The sequence below is a fragment of the Octopus bimaculoides genome, chromosome 14 (assembly GCF_046866305.1).
Source record: "Octopus bimaculoides isolate indiv1 chromosome 14, ASM4686630v1, whole genome shotgun sequence".
Classification (NCBI taxonomy): Eukaryota; Metazoa; Mollusca; class Cephalopoda; order Octopoda; family Octopodidae; genus Octopus; species Octopus bimaculoides.
The window spans coordinates 28,029,519-28,051,577 of record NC_142941.1 but is presented as its reverse complement, the minus strand read 5'-3'; the positions used below and the strand labels follow the sequence as shown (position 1 = coordinate 28,051,577).

General features: G+C 34.8%; 1 protein-coding gene across 4 annotated transcripts in view; it reads right to left on the bottom strand.

Moving 5' to 3' along the window:
• The window catches only part of LOC106878084 (VPS10 domain-containing receptor SorCS3), a 1,080,069-nt gene that overhangs the window by 400,229 nt on the left and 657,781 nt on the right, over nt 1–22,059 (bottom strand). For all 4 annotated transcript variants that reach the window (XM_089362577.1, XM_052972785.2, XM_089362576.1 and 1 more), the window contains one exon: nt 10,868–10,929. In XM_089362577.1, the coding sequence (XP_089218703.1) occupies nt 10,868–10,929 (62 nt within the window). The remainder of the gene's footprint in view (nt 1–10,867; nt 10,930–22,059) is intronic.

The following is a 22,059-nucleotide window of genomic DNA, read 5'->3' as shown; positions in this document are numbered from 1 at the left end:
TAAGGCCACATACTGTCCCTGTTGACAACCCTTTAAGTCAATTTCTCATATGATTCAGTTATACCTTTTCTAGAAAAACAGTATAAAGTAATACAAAATCATCAAAAATATAATAAAAGAAAGTATAAGAATGTAATACAGAAAGATTGTGAAATATATCTGAAACAAACAAGTCTTCTTAAGCCTAATAATGCTAATCATTAGATGAAATTCTCTTGATGCGGTTTAACAACAATGAAATGTACTCAGAGGTATCACTGTACTGGCAAACATAAGTCACTCACAACTATATTACTTTTACAATTAATTTTAATTAATTTAAATTCCAGATTTGTTTTCCCCACTCTCACTAGAATTAATCTTTTTCTCTTACTTGTTTCAGACTTTGGATTGTGATCATGTCGGGGCACTATCAGTACTATCTTTTTTAAAGTCTGGTATGTATTACATTGTCTCTTTTGCCAAACTGCTAAGTAGTTAGAAGGACATAAACAAACTAAAAACGACTGTCAAGCAGTGGGGAGGGGGGAGAAACACAAAGACATACACACATCATACATACGTGCGTGTGTGCATATATATACCAATGCTTGTTTTTATGTCCAGTTATAATAAAAATTTTACATTAATCTAATGAATAACTCGATACTTTTGTAGAGTACAAATTTATTATTCTTATATATGCATGTTGTTGACAGTGACTTTGAAGATTCCAAGAATGGTTGGAATTTCGAAGTCACAGTCAACAGTATTATTCATCATCATCGTTTAACGTCCGCTTTCCATGCTAGCATGGGTTGGACGATTTGACTGAGGACTGGTGCAACCGGATGGCTACACCAGGCTCCAATCTAATTTGGCAGAGTTTCTACAGCTGGATGCCCTTCCTAACGCCAACCACTCAGAGAGTGTAGTGGGTGCTTTTATGTGTCACCCGCACAAGAGCCAGTCCAAGGGCACTGGCAACGATCTCGCTCGAAAACCCTACAAGGCCAGTCAGGCGGTACTGGCAACGGTCACGCTCAGGATGGTACATCTTATGTGCCACCCACACAAGAGCCAGTCCAGTGGCACTGGCAACGATCTCACTTGGCTTGCCGGGTCTTCTCACGCACAGCACATTTCCAAAGGTCTCGGTCAGTAGTCATTATTGTGTAAGAATAATATATACATGTGTGTGCGTGTGTTTGTGTGTGCATGTGTGTGTGTGTGTGTGTGTGTGTGTGTGTGTAAAGCACTGGTCAACCCAAATTGTACAGTTGGACTAAACCTAAAATCACGTGGCTACTAAGCAAGTTTCTTAACCACATCGCCATGCTTGCACCTAATCATAAAGATAATTATATTTTTCTCCTCATTAAAGGCATCATTTTAATTGATTAAATTTTATTATCTCTGACCAGTATGTATGTTAGTACAAATTTTACAGTATGTATTAACAGACTGGCAACATTGGAGATGTTAAAATAGCTAGCAGTAACCTAACACATGACCTTTAACATTAATTGTCTGTGAAGTAGAATTTTATGTAAGACAATGGGAGACAGTAGCATCAATAACTGACTGAATGTTAAAGGTAGATTTTCCTAATGAGCAGTGGTCAATCAAAATGTATATATTTTGGACAATTTATGAAGAGATTTATAGAATACAATGAAATTGGAAGAACTTGAAAGCTTTGGGGAGAATGTTAAGAATACTTGAAAGAAGTATTGATAATACGTGTATATATATATAGGTATGTGTATGTAGGTATGTATGTGTATCTATGTGTGTGTGTGTGTATGCATAAATATATGTTTGCATATACACGTGTGTGTATGGATAGATGTGGGCTATTCATATGGATGTGCATGTATTTATGTATGTTTGTATATACATCAATGAATGAATGTTGGTTGTATGTGTGTGCATGTGAGAGAGAAAGAGAGAGAGAGAGGGGAGAGAGGAGAGGGGGAGAGAGGAGAGGGGGAGAGAGGAGAGGGGGAGAGAGGAGAGGGGGAGAGAGGAGAGGTGGAGAGAGGAGAGGGGGAGAGAGGAGAGGGGGAAAGAAAGAGAGGGAGAAAGAGAAAGAGAGAGTTTTCATGGTTTTATTTTTCAAATTTCTCACTAATGGAGTAAGAGCCAGCTTCTAATGTACAAACAAGAGTCTTTCAATGGAAATTAGACAACATCAACAGGGTAGTCTTCTATATATGAATGTATGTACGTGTACATTCACATCGATGTCGGCATAAATGCCATTGTATGTGTAGAGCTTATAACACGTTGAACTTTTTGACTGTTTTACATATATTGACAGTATCTTTAATAACTTGTAGCTGGAATTTTAAGTTACTTTGTAGTTTTGTGATACTCAATTTCTCAAGATTACCATTGAGGCAGTTAGCCATGTGGCCAAATGCTCCAACAAGTGTGTGTGTGTGTGTGTGTGTGTGTGTGTGTGTTAATGCATGCATGTGTATGTATATGTATGTATATGTATGTATTCATGCATGCATGTAGGTGTGTATATATGGATGGGTAGACAAATATAAGAATATATATAGATAGATGTATGGATGGATAAATAGATGGGTTTTTTGTATGCCTGTATGTATCCCAATGTCTATCTGCTGCATGTATGAATGGATGGATGGGTAGACAGATGTATAGATGTGTGTAACTTTTGTATGTGTGTCTTATGTATGTGTGTCTCTGTATGAATGTGTATGTACAATATGCATGCATTATGTGTGTATGTTTGATTTTATGTATGAATAGATGTGTTTTTTGTATGCATGTAAGCATGCAATATGCATACATACAAGTATGTTTTTATGTATGTGTGCATTTTTGTGTCTATATGAACAGATGTCTGAGAGTGTATGCATGTTTTCTCTTCTGGGAGAAACCATACATACTTTAGAGTTTATTGTGACTGACCATTTCTGATTGATAAATTTGTAAAGAAATACCTTTTTTATATGTCTTTTTTTTTTATATATCTCAATTTTGTCACACAACATGAAAATCAACATGCTGATAGCAAACTTAGTTAGGATAATGAACGTGTCCCCTTTATACAAACCCTATGAAACAAAGAAACTTCATGCACTGCATGCAATTCTCTGGATATGACCAGAAAGATCAGGTTCTAGAAAGAAGTTAGATAGTATTATATGTAATGAAACCAGTGGTACCTGCCATAAATATAGAAGTAAAGAGTGGAATAGGATACAGTTTGTAACAAAGCAAACAGGATGAACACGTGGTATAAGACCGACAAATATCAAGGAATGATGTTTGTAGAGGCCATAGCCCATGAAGAACTAGCCCAAAGATTTAGGAAAAGCTCTGAAGCAGGCCAAACTCAACATTAAGATTGTTGAAAAGCCAGGGAGCACCATCAGATCACAACTATGAAGGATGTAGCCCTTTGTGAATACCACATGCACCAATGATAACTGCATGGTATGTAAGATTAACTCTGGCATTAACTGTAGAACTAGAAATGTAGTCTACAGCATAAGCTGCATAGAGCGTGCTTGTAAAGCACATGATATACATAGGTGAGACCTCTAGAAGCATAGCAGAGAGACTAAATGATTATTTGAGACAATAGGATGACAAAAAACAGTCCTCCATACTCTACCAACAAGGAGGCATGCTGGGTCAACTTGACATTCAGATTTTATTCAAGCACCTGAAGGACCCAACATTCAGACAAATAAAGGAGTACGTCCTTATAAATGAACATACCCAGTACTAAATAAGGAATATATGTAGCAGGTACTCATACCCCAATACCCACAGTTTATATATGCACAGGTAGAGTTGTTAGTAGGCTGTTATGTAGACATGTATGTATATATATATATATATATATATATATAAAGTGATAGTTTGTTGCCAACTAAATGTGGCTGTCCCAGGAAAGGGAAAAATTCCACTGCTATTTAGCAGCAGGAAACATCATTTCCAGTTGGCTATGTGACACAAGTGTTCCGTGTCCTTAAGTTTTCAAATGGGGGAGATAAGCACCTCCACCCAGCAAAGCCAGCATCCAGAGACTAGTTTCAGAGTCATTGCTCTTCATCATTCTAGCTTGTTAGCTTTATTCTTTATTACTGGCACAATGCCTAACACAGAGGGGACATACACAGACATGCAGGAACAAAAAACACATGAAATGATGAATGTGAAATGAATTAATTTACAATGAAAATGAGACGGCTCTCTCACTCCGAGATGACAATGTGGATTCCTTTTTTTCTTTAAAACTTTACATTTTACCTAATAATTTCCAGCCTCGTTCTGAGGCGAAACCATGACTTCCCTTTTCACTTTCACCATACAATTTTAAAACTTTCACCATACAATTTTAAAACTTTTTAAACAAATGTTCATTCAATAGTTCCAGAATTTACTTATTTCCTTTTCTTTCCACTTAAAAAAAAACAAAAAAAAAACAATAAGTTTAACCAAATGTTTTTCACAGTTTCTTAAATAAATCATGAATTACCACTTCATCTTCTCCTTTTCGTCCACATAATTCACCACCGAGGTGTGCAGTTCAACATCTACCTCCAGCCTCAGTGGATTCAATCTTTCACAATGTCTTTCAATTTTGAAATTCTTTCAAGTTTGGAGTGTCTTATATTTCACTATAAATTTTCTTTTTGTTTGTGTTTTGCATGTTGTAGCTTGTCTCTATATTTCTGCAGTTTTTGGCTTTCGTATGATTGTGTCTCTGTATTTGTGTGTCTGTGTGTTCGTTTTGACTGTAATTCTACGTGTTTCATCTGTGTGTCTATGACTTTAGGTTTCCGTAATTCTGGGTTGTCTTGTTTCTGTTCGTTATTACTTGTGTGCTTTTGCATGTCTATGTGTTTGAGTGTCTGCTGGTTTGAATGACTCTGTACTTGTAAGTCCTTTATTGGTGATCCTACTGGTAAATCTTCACTGTTTCTCATTGTGGGTTAGGTTTCCTCTTCCATTGCTTTGTACTTCTTCAATTCTACTGTCGCCGGTGACATCCTTCTCTTTCTTTTTCTGGCTTTCACCTCCACAAAGTTCCTGTCATGTTCTGTTTTCTGCTGTTTTTCTACCATTATATTCTCCTGAATACTCTCCTCTACCATTTCCACTGCTGCTCTAGGGCATTTCTTTCTTAAGCGCCCTCTTTTACCACATCCGTAACACTTTGGGGGTCTTCCCTCCAACATTATCTCCAGCCTTTCTTCATTTGGTAGCTCTAAAGTTTCAGGTATTTTGTCGTAATATTTTGGGCTTACTGCACAAATTATCTCTAATCCGTAGCCCCATTACTTCAGTTGTTGGGTTCAGTTTTTTATGCCAGTCCTCACGTCTTCGCTTTCCTTCCTCATCTCTAAATGAAAAATTGCGGCTATTATCCACTCTGGGTCTATCGACAGTGGGATTCTTCCCACCCTAATTCTAACAATTCTTTTGCCCAAACAGTTTGGCATCAAAGTCCATTTTTCTCCCTGTATCAGCCTGTTGGAGATTCTTTCCGCCTCCTCTTCTGATAAAAAGGTTACTATTATCGACGCATATCCCTTTCCTCTCATAAAGAACGCTATGCTGTCTCCTATTTGTTCTTCCAAAATTTCTTCTATCTCTTCCTGTGGTGCATGTTCAATTCTTCTATTTTCATTCGAAAATGTTCTGAATATGACCGTCTTCTTTTCGATTTTCACTTTTTCATCCTCTGGCAGGGTCATTCTTATATCTGACCCTTCTTTCTCTACCATACCATAATATTTGTTTATCAGCTCCTCATTCCACTGTATCATCTCCGGCTTCAGCACAGGTGGATCTAGGGGAACTCGACCTCCAGTAGCCTCTGCGTAACTTTTCATTTCTCTCAATTATTCACTGCCACCCAACAATGATGGCTTTGCACAAAAAATTCAGCTACAGTTCTTCAAAAAGCAACAAAAAGTGGCTTGCTAGCTGTTGATGCTTATTCGCTTTGAAAACTTATAGAATTTCAAGTGAAATAAATTCACTGATCTACAAAATTAGAAATATTGCATTTCTAAATCTCTCAGAGAGACTTATACAGTAGCAGCACAATAAAGTGGTAGTTTGTTGTCAACTAAATGTGGCAGACCCAGGAAAGGGGCTATGACATGCAATATTTCTAATTTTGTAGATCAGTGAATTTATTTCACTTGAAATTCTATAAGTTTTCAAAGGCAAATAAGCAAGCCAAGCCAAGCTACACCAGACTGATGAAGAGCAAAAACTAATCTCTGGATGCTGGCTTTGCTAGGTGGAGGTTCTTATCTGCCCCGTTTGAAAACTTAAGGATACAGAAAGTTTGTGTCACATAACTGGAAACAATGTTTCCTGCAGCTAAATAGCAGTAGCATTCTTCCATTTCCTGGGATTGCCACATTTAGTTGGCAACAAACTATCACTTTATTGTGCTGCTATTGTATAAGTCCCTCTGAGAGATTTAGAAGTGCAATATTTCTAATTTTATATATATATATATATATATATATACATACACACACACACACATATATATGTAGGTAAATGGATATGTAAGTAATCAGATAGATAAATAGATAGATAGGTACCTCAAGCACACACACATACATACACACATACATGCATACACACACATACATGCTTACATACAAACATACTTATGTGTATACACATGCCCACTGATGAACACACCTCTGATAATGGACAGTCAACTACTATTGAAAAGGTTGCAAGACACAACGAAAAGTTTAGAAGAAATAAATAAGTAAATGAGTGGATCTTGAACCAGTGAGGCACGAAAAGAGAATGACTCTCCCCAGACACAATAATATATATATATATATATATATATATATATATATATTATAAGGTTTTTAAACTTTTAAATTTTCATATTCAAAAGAGACAGAGACTTCAAATTCGATATATCGATTTATTCACCACTCTATGTTAACATTTCTGTGCCAAACTTATCCAGTGACTGGTCCATTGGATTTAGACATTTGGCACTTCTTCAGGAGTGGTTACCTATCGAACAAAACACGAAAAAACACAAACATAACTATTATTAGGTCTTTAGGATCTCGTTAGCTCCTTAATTTTCTATTTTTATTGCTCTCCTGTGGATTTCCACTAGATTAATTAATTATTTTGTTTATTTCTCTTTACTATACTATATTACCCGTATACATATGCATACATACACTTTACCTGTATACCTATCCATATATACATACACACACACATATACATATGTATACACATATACGTACACACACACATACATATATATATATATATACATATATATATATATATATATATATATATACATATATATATATATATATATATATATATATACATATATATACACACATACATATATACATACACATGCACACACACATACATATACATATATATATATATATATATACATATATATATATATATATACACACACACACACACACACACACACTTATATGCACTCATCCATATATGCATAATTGCACATACATAAACATACATGAGACATCCTGCTGTACTTCATCACATCTTGAGATCATTTATACCAACGAAATGTACTTCTTATGATATGCGTACATTTCAGAGCATTATTCTTTACTTTATTGATCAATTTATCCTTAGAGAAGAGTATGTGGTATAGTTCCACCGTACAGAGCGAACAATACTTTCTTCCTCTCTCATATGGCATTGATCTAGCTATTATAGACCATTCTAATGAATACTGTTTATTACTTTCCTTAAGACCCCAGATGTATTTGCTAAGACTAGTGCTAGCCATTTTCTTCCTATCTCTAAAGCATGAGAAATGGTTAGAAATTCTACGGCATACCTGTCCTGAAATGCACCCCAAGTATGTCATGGTATCTGTTTGAGTCTTTACTTTGCATTGATATATTATATTTTTGACTTTCGCATTAGGTCCTTCAAATTTTATTCTCCTAGGGTTTACCTCTTTTACTGTGATTATGCTCTTACTCCTATTATTAATAAATGAACCTCCATTATTATTATTATTATTATTATTATTATTATTACTACTACTATCATTATCACCATTATTATCATTATTATTATTATTATTACCATCATTGTTATCATTCTCACTATTATTATTATTATTATTATTATTATTATTATTATTATTATTATTATTATTATTATTACTGCCATTTATATTATTATTCAAATTCTCATTCCTACCTGTTTCCCTAGACTCAAGTATTTTAATGTTATGTGCTGCTATTATCTGTGCTATGTTCCTAGTATTTGAAAATCCAAATCTGATTATATGTGTGTTGATAATCTTACCATAGTGTGAGCTCCTTGGGAAGTGTCTACCTATCACTTCTCTAAACTTAGCTATCTGATATTTCTCCTGATATTTCTCCCAAATGGGATTATGAGCCAGATTTTATTATCCTTATTATTATCCTCATGGTTATTAATATTGTTTTTAAAGAATTTTAAGTTACCTATGTTGTTTTTATGAGGGTACTTTGGTTTATTTAGTTTATTTACTTTGTGTTTATTCCTATTATTATTATTATTATTATTATTATTATTATTATTATTATTGTTGTTGTCAGTTGTTTCAATTCCTTTGCTACCATTTTCAATATAGGAGACCCTTTCTTTATATCCTGCCTTATTTAGTGCTGCATTATAGAAATTAGCTTCATTATTAAATACCCTATTGTTAGCAGATAGTTTGGAGAGTCTTAAAGATATATTTTTTACTAGATTTTCTATTATAGCCCTAGGATGGTTACTTGATTTACTTATATACTGTAGGTTTGTTAGGGGTTTGTGGTATGGTCTATATGTTTTATTCTTCATATCTAATGTTACATCTAGGAAATTTGCTACTGAGACATCATCTTCATAAACTATACCCATCCCCATTCTGCTGAAAAATCTGGCCAGCCTACCCTTAATTCTCTGTAGTTCCTGGTTTGAGCAATTCCTAACATATAACAGGCAGTCATATATCATCATCATCATCATCATTTAACGTCTGCTTTCCACACTAGCATGGGTTGGACGATTTGACTGGGGACTGGTGAACCAGTGTGCAACTCTCAGTGCTAATACACTGTTATTGTTTCTTATCATACATTGCCCACTTTTTGCTCTCTATACCAGCCACCTGCCACTCAATACATGAAGCTTACCAGCTTCCTACTTTTGGATCCTGAATCGTATTTTTATATATTGATTATACACACACACACACACAGAAAGAGAGAGAGAGAGAGAGAGAGAGAGAGAGAGAGAGAGAGAGAGAGAGAGAGAGAGAGAGAGAGAGAGTATGAATGCAGATAAGAGAAATGAAGAGAATGAATAGATGTTTAATCCTTCTGATTACAGTTGTTTCATAATCTTGCTAGCTAGATAACAGAGCATTCACACACACACACACACACACACACACACACACACACACACACACACACACACACACATATATATATACATATATATATATGTATATAAAATATACATATAAATATATATGTGTGTATACATCCATATAAATATATATGTGTGTATGTACAGCCATATATACAAGTGCGCTGAAAATTTAACTACCAGATTAATCTTTAGAACAATTCATGGTAGTTCAAAACATTGACTCTACTACAGAAAGCAAGCTGACCTAATATATATCCCACAAGCGATAAATTTACTCATCATGTTACTATTTATGACTTGCTTTAAGGACGTAACGGCCACAGATCAATGCCAACTCAGAAGGAGAAGCAGTAGATACATACAATAAAGTTTAAAAAATAAAAATATCAACATTCAAAGAATCAGAAAAATATAAAAGTAAACAATAAAATAGATGTATCAAAGAGATTGGCTTCTAGAACAATTTTTTAAAAGATTGATGGAATGACCATCCCAGCATTAATTTAAATGAATAAACAAATAAAAAATAAATATATAAGCAATAAAGCATATTGTTAGAGATAAATAAATAAAACAAACAAATAAATATAATGGGAAGCACAGAGAAATATAAAGGGAGAATAAAATAAGGTTTAGAATCAAAATAGAGGGCTTAAGTTGTTGGAGTTTCATGCACTGTTGATTTTTGAAGGATGGCAGAGTATTTTCAAGAACTTTAATATGTATACATAGTATTTGAATAATCACAGGCACATTAACATGCATTCGTATGTGAAAATTAGCAAACATGTTAATGGAAACAGTAAAATAGTATGTATGTATGTATGGATGGATGGATGCATGCATGTTTGTGTGTATGCATGCATGTATGTGTGTGTATTTATGTATGTACATATGTAACAGGCTTCCTTACAGTTTCTGTCTATCAATTTCACTTTAGGCTTTGGTTAGCACAAAGCTGCAATTGAAGACATTTTCCCAAAGCACTGTGAAGTCAAATAGATCCTGAACCATGGGGTTACAAAGCAATCTTCATAACCTCACATCCATGTCTGTGCCTATAACTATCTTTAATTCAAAGATATAAATCTGTCCATACAATATCACACCCCTGGAATATACACTCATTACTGGCCCACTTCCATCACTGTCATACAACCTCATACAATTGACAAGCCATACAACCCCTCCACTGGCCCTCGACCATTATAACCACATGCTACTACACTCCACTGACTCATGCATTATTGATTGATTATGAATGTGCTTGATCCAGACTGAACTGGAAGTAAAGAAGTGCTACAATATCAAACCACTGATGCTAACACCTGACAGCTTCCCTAGTCACAACAAACCCTCTAGGTATCTCATTTATATATTTCTTGACAACACAATGAGAATTAGAAAATGTACTTACCATCAGAATCCAGCAGTTCCATATGAACCACAGCTGTAGAGTGATCATGCCCTTCAACAGCCCTGGAAATGTAACATGGTCCAAATAAATATCAAACAAGTTGAAGGGAGAGAATCGGTTGAAAATTACAGTTATTTGATAAAAAACCATGTCAAATACCTTTTTCCCTGCTTATTGCTTTATGTTTCTTGCTCTGGGTAAAATGTTATTGTGCATGACAATCCTTGGCACATAAGTAATGTTTGGTGAACATCGGTTGAAAACTGTAGAAATGCATATGTATTACACACACACAGGCATCCTTTATTTTACAATATATAGATATAGTATACAAAGACAATACTGTTTCTCTAAAAGACAACTTCTGCCACTCTCTCTTTCTGTGCATGTATCTAGATACATGCACTCAGAGAGATATACATTCATATAATGACTGTATTATCTGTCTTCCTTTCACCAAACTGTTTTCTTTTCTCAGTGCCATCCTTAGAAACATTTAATTAACTTATTAAGCTGCCATTGTTGAAAATAAGAATTTTTTATTTAAAAAAAAAAGCAATTTACCATAAAACGTAAACAAATACAAATCTCCATTCATAAATTCTCCCTGCTCAGAGAACTCATGAATATAAATTTGTCATTTTTCTAGTTACTTTTTGCAATCCCTCCCTCCCTACCTACCTACCAATCTACCTATTGACCTACCTACCTACCTACCTACCTGCCCGTCTGCCTGCTTGCCTGCCTACCTACTTGCCTGCCTGCCTGCCTATCTATCTATCTATCTATCTATCTATCTATCTATCTATCTATCTATCTATCTATCTATCTATCCATTCATCTATTTCTGTCTTCTCAACATATATATATATATGCCTGTCTGTCTGTCTGTCTGTCTCAGTCCTTTACTTTTCATCATTTCTGAAAGATAAATTAACTGATTAATTTCTCAGAGCCATTTTCAAGGAATTTATTTTATGATTGAACAATTTATTGTGTATGAAGAATGTATAATTTCAGAAAGATTTGTAGCAATGCAGTGACAGGCAAAAAGCACAGAGATCTACACTATATATATAAAGTATATAAAAAAAAGAATCTCTTCAGTAGGCAGACACTGAGAGACAAGGAGAGCTGCTAAGATATTCACAAGAAAGAAGAGTAGAAATTCTGGCACAAAATCCTCTTCAAACTCAAATTGCAAATTATTACCACTGGATGTTTCAGGGTGTTTGTTTCATGAATAATATGTGTTTTATTCTATTAAATCCTTTGTTTATTTCAGCATTATTTAACCTATCATTTACTTATCTCTTTCTTGAATACATAAATATATTTCAATGAAGTAACTGATTACTTATTCCATGCATAAAACAATGGCTCCTTTACAAGTGACAACAACTATTGTTTCTAATTTAGGTACAAAGCCAGCAATTTCAAGAGCAGAGTGTTAGCTGATACCATCGATATCAGTACTTGACTAGTACTTTATTTAATTAACCCAGTACTTGACTGGTACTTTATTTTACTGACTCAATAATTCACTGGTACTTTATTTTACTTACACAGTACTTGAGGTTCTTTACTTTACTGACTCAGTACTTCAGTTTATTGACCCTGGAAAGATGAAAGACTAGGATAGCTTTGCCTTTTCATCTTTTTTGAGGGTTTTGTAAATCAAGTTATGTACTTGGGTCAATGTTATTGACTAACCTTCATTTCTCAAAAATCTTTGGCCTTTTGCCTAAATTTGAAACAATTATTGAAACCATAATGGGGAGGGTTGACAGAATTATTAGAGTCAAATAAAAAGCCATTGGCTCTCTACTTCATACAAGTAGCATAGCTAGGGTGGAGGTGAAGGGTGGGCAGCCCTGTGAAACATTTTTATCGAGGCAGTACTTTTAGGTTGGCTGTATAAGCCTGTACAGGTTTGGGTGCTTGTACAAGCTCAGGAAGAGGGTCCAAACTCAAGTGCTGCTCTAGGTGGCTCACCCTTTAGCTATGCCACTAGTTCAAATCCTGCCAAGGTCAAATTTGCCTTTCATTTTACTGGGGTCAAAGATATACTGTACCGGTCAAATACTGATTAACTTTGCCACTTCATAACTGCCGGACTTGTGCCTAAATTAGAAATATATATCAAAATCATCACCATCATAAACACACTAATTGTTTTGTAGTCTATAGTTATGTCCTTCTGAGTTCAAATTCTGCATAAATTAACTTTAGCTATCATCTTTGCAGGATCAATAGCATAAACACCAGTAAAATACTGGGTTAAATATAATTGATTGATTCTTTCTCTGACTATTCATCATCATCATCACTGCCACCATCGCCACCACCGCCACCAACACCACCACCACCACCACCACCACCACCACCACTATTATTATTATTATTATTGATGTTTTTAGTTTTAGTATCAAATAACTATTAGGGTAGCAGGAAAATAATGGAATGGAATATTATCCATTTGTAGTTATAGAGTTAAAAGAGAATATTTATAAGAAAAATGTAATGAAATTTATTCATCTAGATACCTTCTCAGTATGTAGCAAGCATTTTCAGGGCTGATATCATGGATATATAAAACAACTCATGCAGTCATGCATATGTACACATGTATAAATATATACAGACAGACAGACAGACATAGATACACAGATATAGATATACATATATATATATACGTGTGTGTGTGTGTGTGTGTGTGTATTTGTGTATTGTATATATGTATATATGCATACATATACATACATATATATATACACATACACACACAACTATATATACATATATATATCCAAATTGAGGGAGTGGAGCAGGTAAAATCCAGGCTACATATGTTTCCTAGCTAGCAGATCCTTTGATGTAACATTTATTCAATGAGGGGTACTCCACTAGCTACTCATCAGGCCAAAGATACTTTAGTTCTATAAATGTTACATTGTCGTTAGAAATAATGTAACCTCTATATAACTAAGGTATCTTTGGCCTAATGAGTAGTTAGTGGAGTACCCCTCACTGAGTAATTATTACTTCTGAGAACCTACTAGCTAGGAAACATATGTAGCCTGGATTTTATATGCTCCACTCCCTCAATTTGGATTTTTATTTCTATTCATAGCAATCCTAGTTGCTAACTGTGAGCTATAAAAAAACTTTTTGCAGTTTATCAAACTTTGGTATGGAAAAAGCCTACTACTTTCTGTATCAACAAACTATTATTGTTCCTGAAAGTTGTCTTTTATACCAACTACGGACTGCTCAAAGCTTACTAACTTCCTACATCTAGTCCTTGGATCTTATAATTACACACATGCACGCACGCACACACACACACGCACGCGCACACACACAGAGTTATAATGATAAAATGTACAAGTCTTGTGAAATACCAGACTAGTGGCTTTTATTATATTATCTTTACTCTCTCAGCCAATCGAGAGTTAGTCTACTTATATACATGTGTCTATATATATCTTAATATATAAAGCTGAAATTGTGTGTCTGTGTGAAGCCTTTTTAAAAGTTTATAGAAATCCATATTTTCCACTTTTTCGTAAAAATTTTTACATCATTGGAATTTTCTCGATCTGAACCTTCCAGTGCAGTAATTAGATTTTTTAAATTCCGTTTACTTTGTGTGATTTAAGGGAGATTTTGCTGTTGTTTCTAGCAACTTTTATATTTCATCCCTTCTACCTGGAACGCTATTCTTACACAAGCGCTCAGCATAAAAATATAGAGAATAAGAGTAAAAGAAGGAGAGGGAGAGAGAGAACGTGATACATACAACGTCATAGATTAAACTTTCATCTCAGTAGTCTTCACCTATTTTTCATAACATAGATACGTAAAAACACACACAACCACGCATACATGACCTGTGACAACAACATACACATTGCTCTCAATCTCTATTCATTTCTCCCCCTCTTCCTCTCTCGCTCTCTCAAACGTATACACGTGCAAGTAAACACAATCATTCACATCGTGGTATATTTACAAAACATTGATGGCATAACTACAGAGTTGTACCCACCAACTTTGGAAGGTCATAACTTTCATAAAAATGAATATTTTTAAATGAAATTTTCTATGCATATGTTATTTATAATATAGATTCCAAATATACAAGAATTTTCGGTGAAAGTGTTTTGGAAGGGGGTGGGGTACAATATTCGGAAATTCCACTTAAATTCCTCTTAACTTCCAGGAAAATGAATATTTTTTCATGAAATTTTGTACAAATGTACCTTGATGTATGAACATTTCAAGCATGTAGGAATTTTGAAGGAAACAACTGCAGGTTATTTTTGAGAAGTGTTCCCCACTCGGTGGTGTTTCGGAGCAAGTCGTCCATATTTGTTTCATTTTTCTCTATTATGTGCTTATGTGCATCCTTAGATTTCTAATGAAGTAATAGGCAGTGAAGAGAAGCAGTCATAAGAAAACTTTTAACTACCCCTATTTCTTTCTCTCCCCTCTCTACCTCTTCCTCTCTCGCTCTCTCAAAAGCATACACGTGCAAGTACACAATCATTCAGTAAAATATAACTCATGTTCGTCAATGTTTTGTAAATTTACCACGATTTTCATTAGGGTGTTAGGGTTAGGGTTTTAGGGTCAGGGTTAGGGTTTAGGATTAATGTTACGGTTACGGTTTTTAGGGTCAGGGTTAGGGTTAGGGTTAGGGTTAGGGTTAGGGTTTAGGGTTAGTGTTAGGTTTAGTGTTAGGATTAGGGTTGGGTAATCGTGCGGGTGTTAATCTGAAAAATTACAGATATGTGAAAAGTACTGACACTGCCATCTATTATAACTTTTGTTGTTCTGTTTAATATATACATAGATTATGCCCCCAAAGAAGAGAGTTTGCTGGGTAAAGACAGCAACCGGTTTAAAATGACAGCAACAGACTGCAGTAATGCACTACATTCCAGAAGCTATTTTGAACATAATGCAAAATGGTGCATCAACATCTACTGCCCAATCTGATAGAATTCTGGCAAAACTGTAGCAACAGATCGCCAGCAATTGCTTCATCAGAAATTGCCGTCCTAGCTCCTGCTAAAAGGGATTACCCTGCTATGTATAATCAGGGCAGCGCAAAAAGTTGTTTTGCACAAGCATTTCTATAGCCAATTACACAGATGAAATTTACGTATGCTTAATAATTTTACGCAAAACAGCCTTCAGACTTTCCCTATTAATTTCGTCTTTTGAATTATGAACATATTTACATCATAAGGGTTTTTTCGTTGTAAGGCTTTCTTTTTTAGTTGATTTTCAGCTAGCAAGACTTATCGTAGATGGCATAATAAGTCACACCAGGACAAGGTCGGGTTATACTGCTAGTATATATATATATTGAAACGTAAAATTAAAACATAATTTGTTAAAAAGTTAAATTGTAAACGCTGGGTACTCTCTTATAAATATATATATATATATATATATATATATATATATATATACTAGCTGAATAGCCCATCATTGCCAGGTAACTGTCATGACAGAATGGCCTTTCTTTAAATTTTTTTTTATTCCATGTCAGACCATGTCTTCCTCAATGGATAGCCTCTTGATCAGGACAGGTTTCTGCATTATTTGGAGCAATTTATAATGTCTCAACAAAGTTTTTACACTGGGTGCATAGATGTAATGATTTTTCTTACTTCTTACTCTTGAACATCCAATGTGATGCTGAGCATGGGTGAAGCAGGACTGTTCAAGATTTAAACTGGTAATCAAAAATGCTTTCTCTTGCAATTTGTTGATGGTTATGGCAAAACTAAGATGCACTGGAAATTGAACTTGAATGAAATAGGACATCATCTTCTGAGCCCATGTGATGGAGGCTCTTGTGTGCTTATTATCTAATCAATGCATCCTATACTCAGATGTCTCCTGAGATTGTGTGACAGAAGCTCATGCTTGCTCCATTTCTTCTCTGTTCATGTGTCTCATCAACTCACTGCTGATACTTTGGGAGGTTCTTTCGACACTGTTGCTTTAATGAAATACCTCACGCATGCACACACACACACACACACACACACACACACACACACACACACACACACACACACACATCCACACACACTCAGCATGAGAGATATACATATACAGAGAAAGATTGTGAGAGTGTGGTAAATATATAGACAGGAGGAAGTTCACAATGAGAAAAATGTAAAAAAATGGAGAGAGGGACAAACAGTCAGAGACAGTCTCCTGACTGACATGCATCACGTCTATATCAAGAGGGTGAGAGGGAGAGGGCAGAATGCGTGAGATATATATATATGCGGAAAGGGAGAGAGAGTGAAAGACAGTGTTGTAGAGGGAGGAAAAGTGTAAGACAGAGAGAGGTAGATTGTGGTTTCTGTGGAAGCTAGAAACTGATGAATGGTTTGGGAAAGCTGTACAAGTCATATACAGGGATGCTGTCAGTAAGGTGAGAGTTATCCAGGAGTTGAGCAATGAATTTAGAGTACAAGTCAGAGTTCACTGGGGCTTGGTTCTCAATCTCCTCTTTTTCAATGTACTCGAAGCTATAACAGAGGAATTTAAGACCAGCTGCTCCTGAGAACGGCTACATCCTGATGATCTTCTTATAGAAAACCGTCATAAGATTAAATTTCGCCAACTTATAAGTGGAGGTTTTGCATTGCATTTTTTACAGATGAAACATTGGCCCTGTTGGAGTCATTTCCATTCCTAATCATTATATTTTGTAGTATGAATTCTGAATGACAGAGGAAGAAGTGAGACAACCACCAAAAATGGCTGTGCAAAAGTTTTTGGCCACCTCACATAAACCAATCAAGATACAGTGTTTTAAAACAGAAAAATGTTTATTATGAAAATTTATTACATAAATTACATACTCATTGTCTAATAGAAAGATAAGAGTTTTTTCCCTTTCAGGATGAAGATTATTTTTGGAACATTTTCCTAGTATGCACCGTTTTGGGTATTTATTAGAGATTTATAAAATCTCTAATATCTTGTAAACAAGTTTACTGATTTATGCAAAACTTGTTTCATTCCATTCATACTAACATTTCAGGGTAAACTTAATTCATAGTATTTTCCCATTATACACCAGTTTGGCTGGGTAACATTGCAAGCAAGCAAGATTCAAACTGACTTTTAATGCATTATATGTGTGTATGTGTGTGTGTGTACGTCTGTGTGTTGGTTTGTCCGCCTTCCTACTTACTAAGACTTTGGTTTTTGCTAGGTTAACTCTAAGTCCCTTCAATTCTAGATCTTGCTTCCATACCTGATACTTCTCTAGTTTTGATAATGATTCAGCTATAAGAACAAGGTCAGCATCACAGAGGAGCTCATAGGGATAGCCTGTCTTAAATTACTTTGTTATTGCCTGGAGGACTATGATGAACAAGGGGACTGAGGACCGATCCTTGGTGAACCCCTGCGTGTACCCAGAAATTTTCACTGTATTCATTGTCAATCCTCATCTTACTGGTAGCATCCCTGTAATGGTTTGTACAGCTCTCAACAACCACTCATCTATAACTAGTTTCCACATTGACCACCAGATAAGGGATCGGGGGACCCTGTCAAAGGCTTTCTCCAAGTCAACAAAAGCCAAGTACAGGGGTTTATCTTTGGTTATGCATGATATATATATATAAACAAAACAAGAAGTTTGAAAAATCTTTTGCTATTATTTATTCAGCATTACACATGTTTCATTCACTAACAGGAATCACAGAGTTTTACATGTAAGAAAGACATGTAAGGAGTTTCCTATTAGCAACTACATACTGGGTTGTAATAGTGAAATAAGCAGATGTGCTTCAAGAGGAAAAGGATGGGATTTTATCTTACCTACCTACGTAATATTTGAATATATATATATATATATATATATATATATATATATATGCACACACAAAAATATTGTGCGTGCATGTGTGTGTGTGCCTGAGCATGTGCACATACATATGTACATATATGGAGATATATGTCTATATATTAAAAGATAATTATATCTTGAATTATAAATCATCTGTATGTGCAAAAGTACACACAATATCTCAACTGATATATGTATGTATACACACACACACACACATGTATATATGCACATACACTCAACAGATATATACATATACATATATACACATATACATACATATGAATACATATATATATATATATGCATACATTTATACATAAATATATACACGTGTATATGTGTATATATACACTCACAGAAACACACCACACACACACATGTATGATGGGAAAATGTTTACATTTGCACACATACTGAGTTTGTAAATGGTTTTCACTGGCAAGCCTGAAATTTGCATGTGGCGAGAAGCCCTTTGTTGTCAAAGATCATAAAACATCACAAACAATATGTCAGGCAATCTTCATGAAACTATAGTATGTTGTTTACTGAGAGTGCCTTTCTGTCTACTGTTATTTGATATTACTTATAAAGTAGTATACAAGTGGGACAAGAGATGATTTTACTTAATTTAACACTAACAGCAATACCTGTCATTGATCGAGTAATTACTTTTACTCTTTCTCAGGAGCCACATTCAAAGTATTACTATATATATATAATTTACTCCTCCAGTATATGTGTATTTTATAAGAGAAAAACATTTAATAATTGAAGTAGAAAAAAGATCAATTTCATATCTGAACTTCTGTTTGTTTATTGTATGACAATAAGTGAATTGTATGTGTTATTTTATTTACCAATACACTAATGGCAATTATATAATACACTTCATTTAAATAAGTAATTTACTCATTCTTGAATATAATGATAGTAATAGCAAATTAAGTTATTGAAGTATTCCTGTTGCATTAAGAGTGAATGTTTCTTTATAAACAATGTTTTTTTTGTTTTTTTCGGAGTGCATAAGCAAAATAATTTGCTTTTGCTTCCACACATGATGCCTCTACATAAGTTGGCCATGTGAAAAAAATAGTTCTTCAAGTTGCAATCCAGCAATTTTTAGTGTTTGGCTGACTTTTATTAATGCGCATGGAGAAAGAAACTTGGATGGGCTTAAATTGTAATGGGACATTAGATAGTATAACTGGTATGCGAGGAATGAAAATGATCTCACCTTTATCATAACCAGTGAGAATATTTGCTTTAATGCAGTTCCTCGTAAGGTTGTGCACAATTAGCCTTGTACCATTATATGATTTTGGTTGAGACAAAATTATACGATAGCATAATAGGAGTCCCTTTCTTCAGCTGAAGACAATGGTTCTAGTGAGTTCAAAAATTCGATGGGGTAGTTAACACTATCCTGATTATCAAAAACACTGTCAATTGAGTTATAAGTGAATACTTTTCCCAGAAGTTTATTCAAAAGCATATTATTAATGCTATTTACAGCAACATTTTTTGGAGCCAGGATAGCTTGCTCACAGATCCAATCTGTATTGTTGTAATTATGAAGATGGTTCAGAAAGATTTCAACCACCAAATCATCAACAGAATCAGCTGAATTACATATTGGATTGAGTGTAGGAAACTGATCTTCAACAATAGCAACTCCCCTTTCGCCAAATTTCAAAAGCTACTCTGCAAATAGTTCAGATGATTGATCTCTTGAAAGTCTCAGTCTCAAATTTGTCGAAAGTTGAAGCGTTTTCACATGGTGCCATAATACAAAAGACTTTATTATATTAAAGCATTGAGCTCATCCACTTTTGTTCCTCTCAGAACAACCGGTAGTGTTTGTCAGAAGTCTCCTGACAATAATACTATGACATTTCCCATCATAGAATTAAAATTTTTAATGTCTCATACTGTTCTGTCTACAACTTCAAAAGCCTTTTAGTGGGCCATGGTACATTCATCCCAGACAGTTAAGTGACATCTTTGTATTAGTTCACCCATTGCAGAATTTTTAGATATATTACAAACTGGATCTTCTTTGTTAGATAAATGTAAAGATAGCCTGAATGTTGAATGGGCAGTCCAACCTCTGGGTAGTAATATTGCTGCAATCCCAGAAGTAGCAGTAGCTAAAGCTATTTTATTTTCTTGATGAACCTTAGCCAGGAGGAGTTTAATTACAAATGTTTTCCCAGTACTTCCTGAAACATCTAAGAAATAAAGTCCTCCTATGTTATAGTTAATACTTTCTATGACAGTGGAATATGTACGATATTAATCAGGTAAAAGCTTGGGAAGATTATCATTTATGTACATGGTCAGTTCCTCCATATCATAGGAAATTTCCCTCATTAATTCAGAGGACAGAGTGTTAAAATCCCCTCTATTAATTAGTGGGAGACCCAAATTTTTTATAGGTTCACCCCCCTCCCCCCATCAAAATGATTTGATATTCTATTTCAATCAAACCCGCATTAGATATAGCATCAGTGAAACCAATATCTTGCTCAGGATTACTCAACTGAACTTGGTGCTTGAAATTTTCAGCAAGATCATTTCTGAACTTATTCCACAGTTCAATAGAATTACTTACTTCACAATTTTTGAGAATAAAAGCAAAGAAATTTCTTAAACTCTTTGGTGTTTATCATATTGAGGTTTCTTCCAGTGTTGCTTCCCATTGCTGATCATTTGCAAGCAAACCTAACTTCAAACAAGCTTCTCAATATGTTCTGCAAATCTCACCATCAACTTCTTTCAAACTTTCCCATGAAGTTGATCTTCTTTTTACATGAAGAAGCATTCTGAGATGAAAGCATTCATTTTCGTTAGGATGTACAGTATAAACCCTACCAATTGTTGTACAATAACTTAATCCCAGAATGACCTTGAACATTTGTACCTATTTTGTGTCTATTCTGTTTATTATTACTCCATGTGTAATAAGAATGAACCTTGTGATATAGCAGCATTTTTGCAAAATTGTCCCCCCCCCCCGACAAAGATTGAAAAAGGTTGTTAAAGTGGTATCCTTTGGATTAAAAACTTGATTTGCAGCTGTCTCAGCAGTGAAGAAAACCCTTTGACCATTTTCTAAATGCACAGAAAGTTGTTGAATAGCTGGGTACCTTTCGTGGACTGGAAATCCAAATATGTGCTGGAAGGCCTCATTACTGCTTATATTCCCCCCTAATTGGTATTGTTTAACTTGATAGGCTATATGCCCAAGGAAAATTGAAAGATTCAGTTTTGAATCTGAACCAGAGTGAGGCTACTC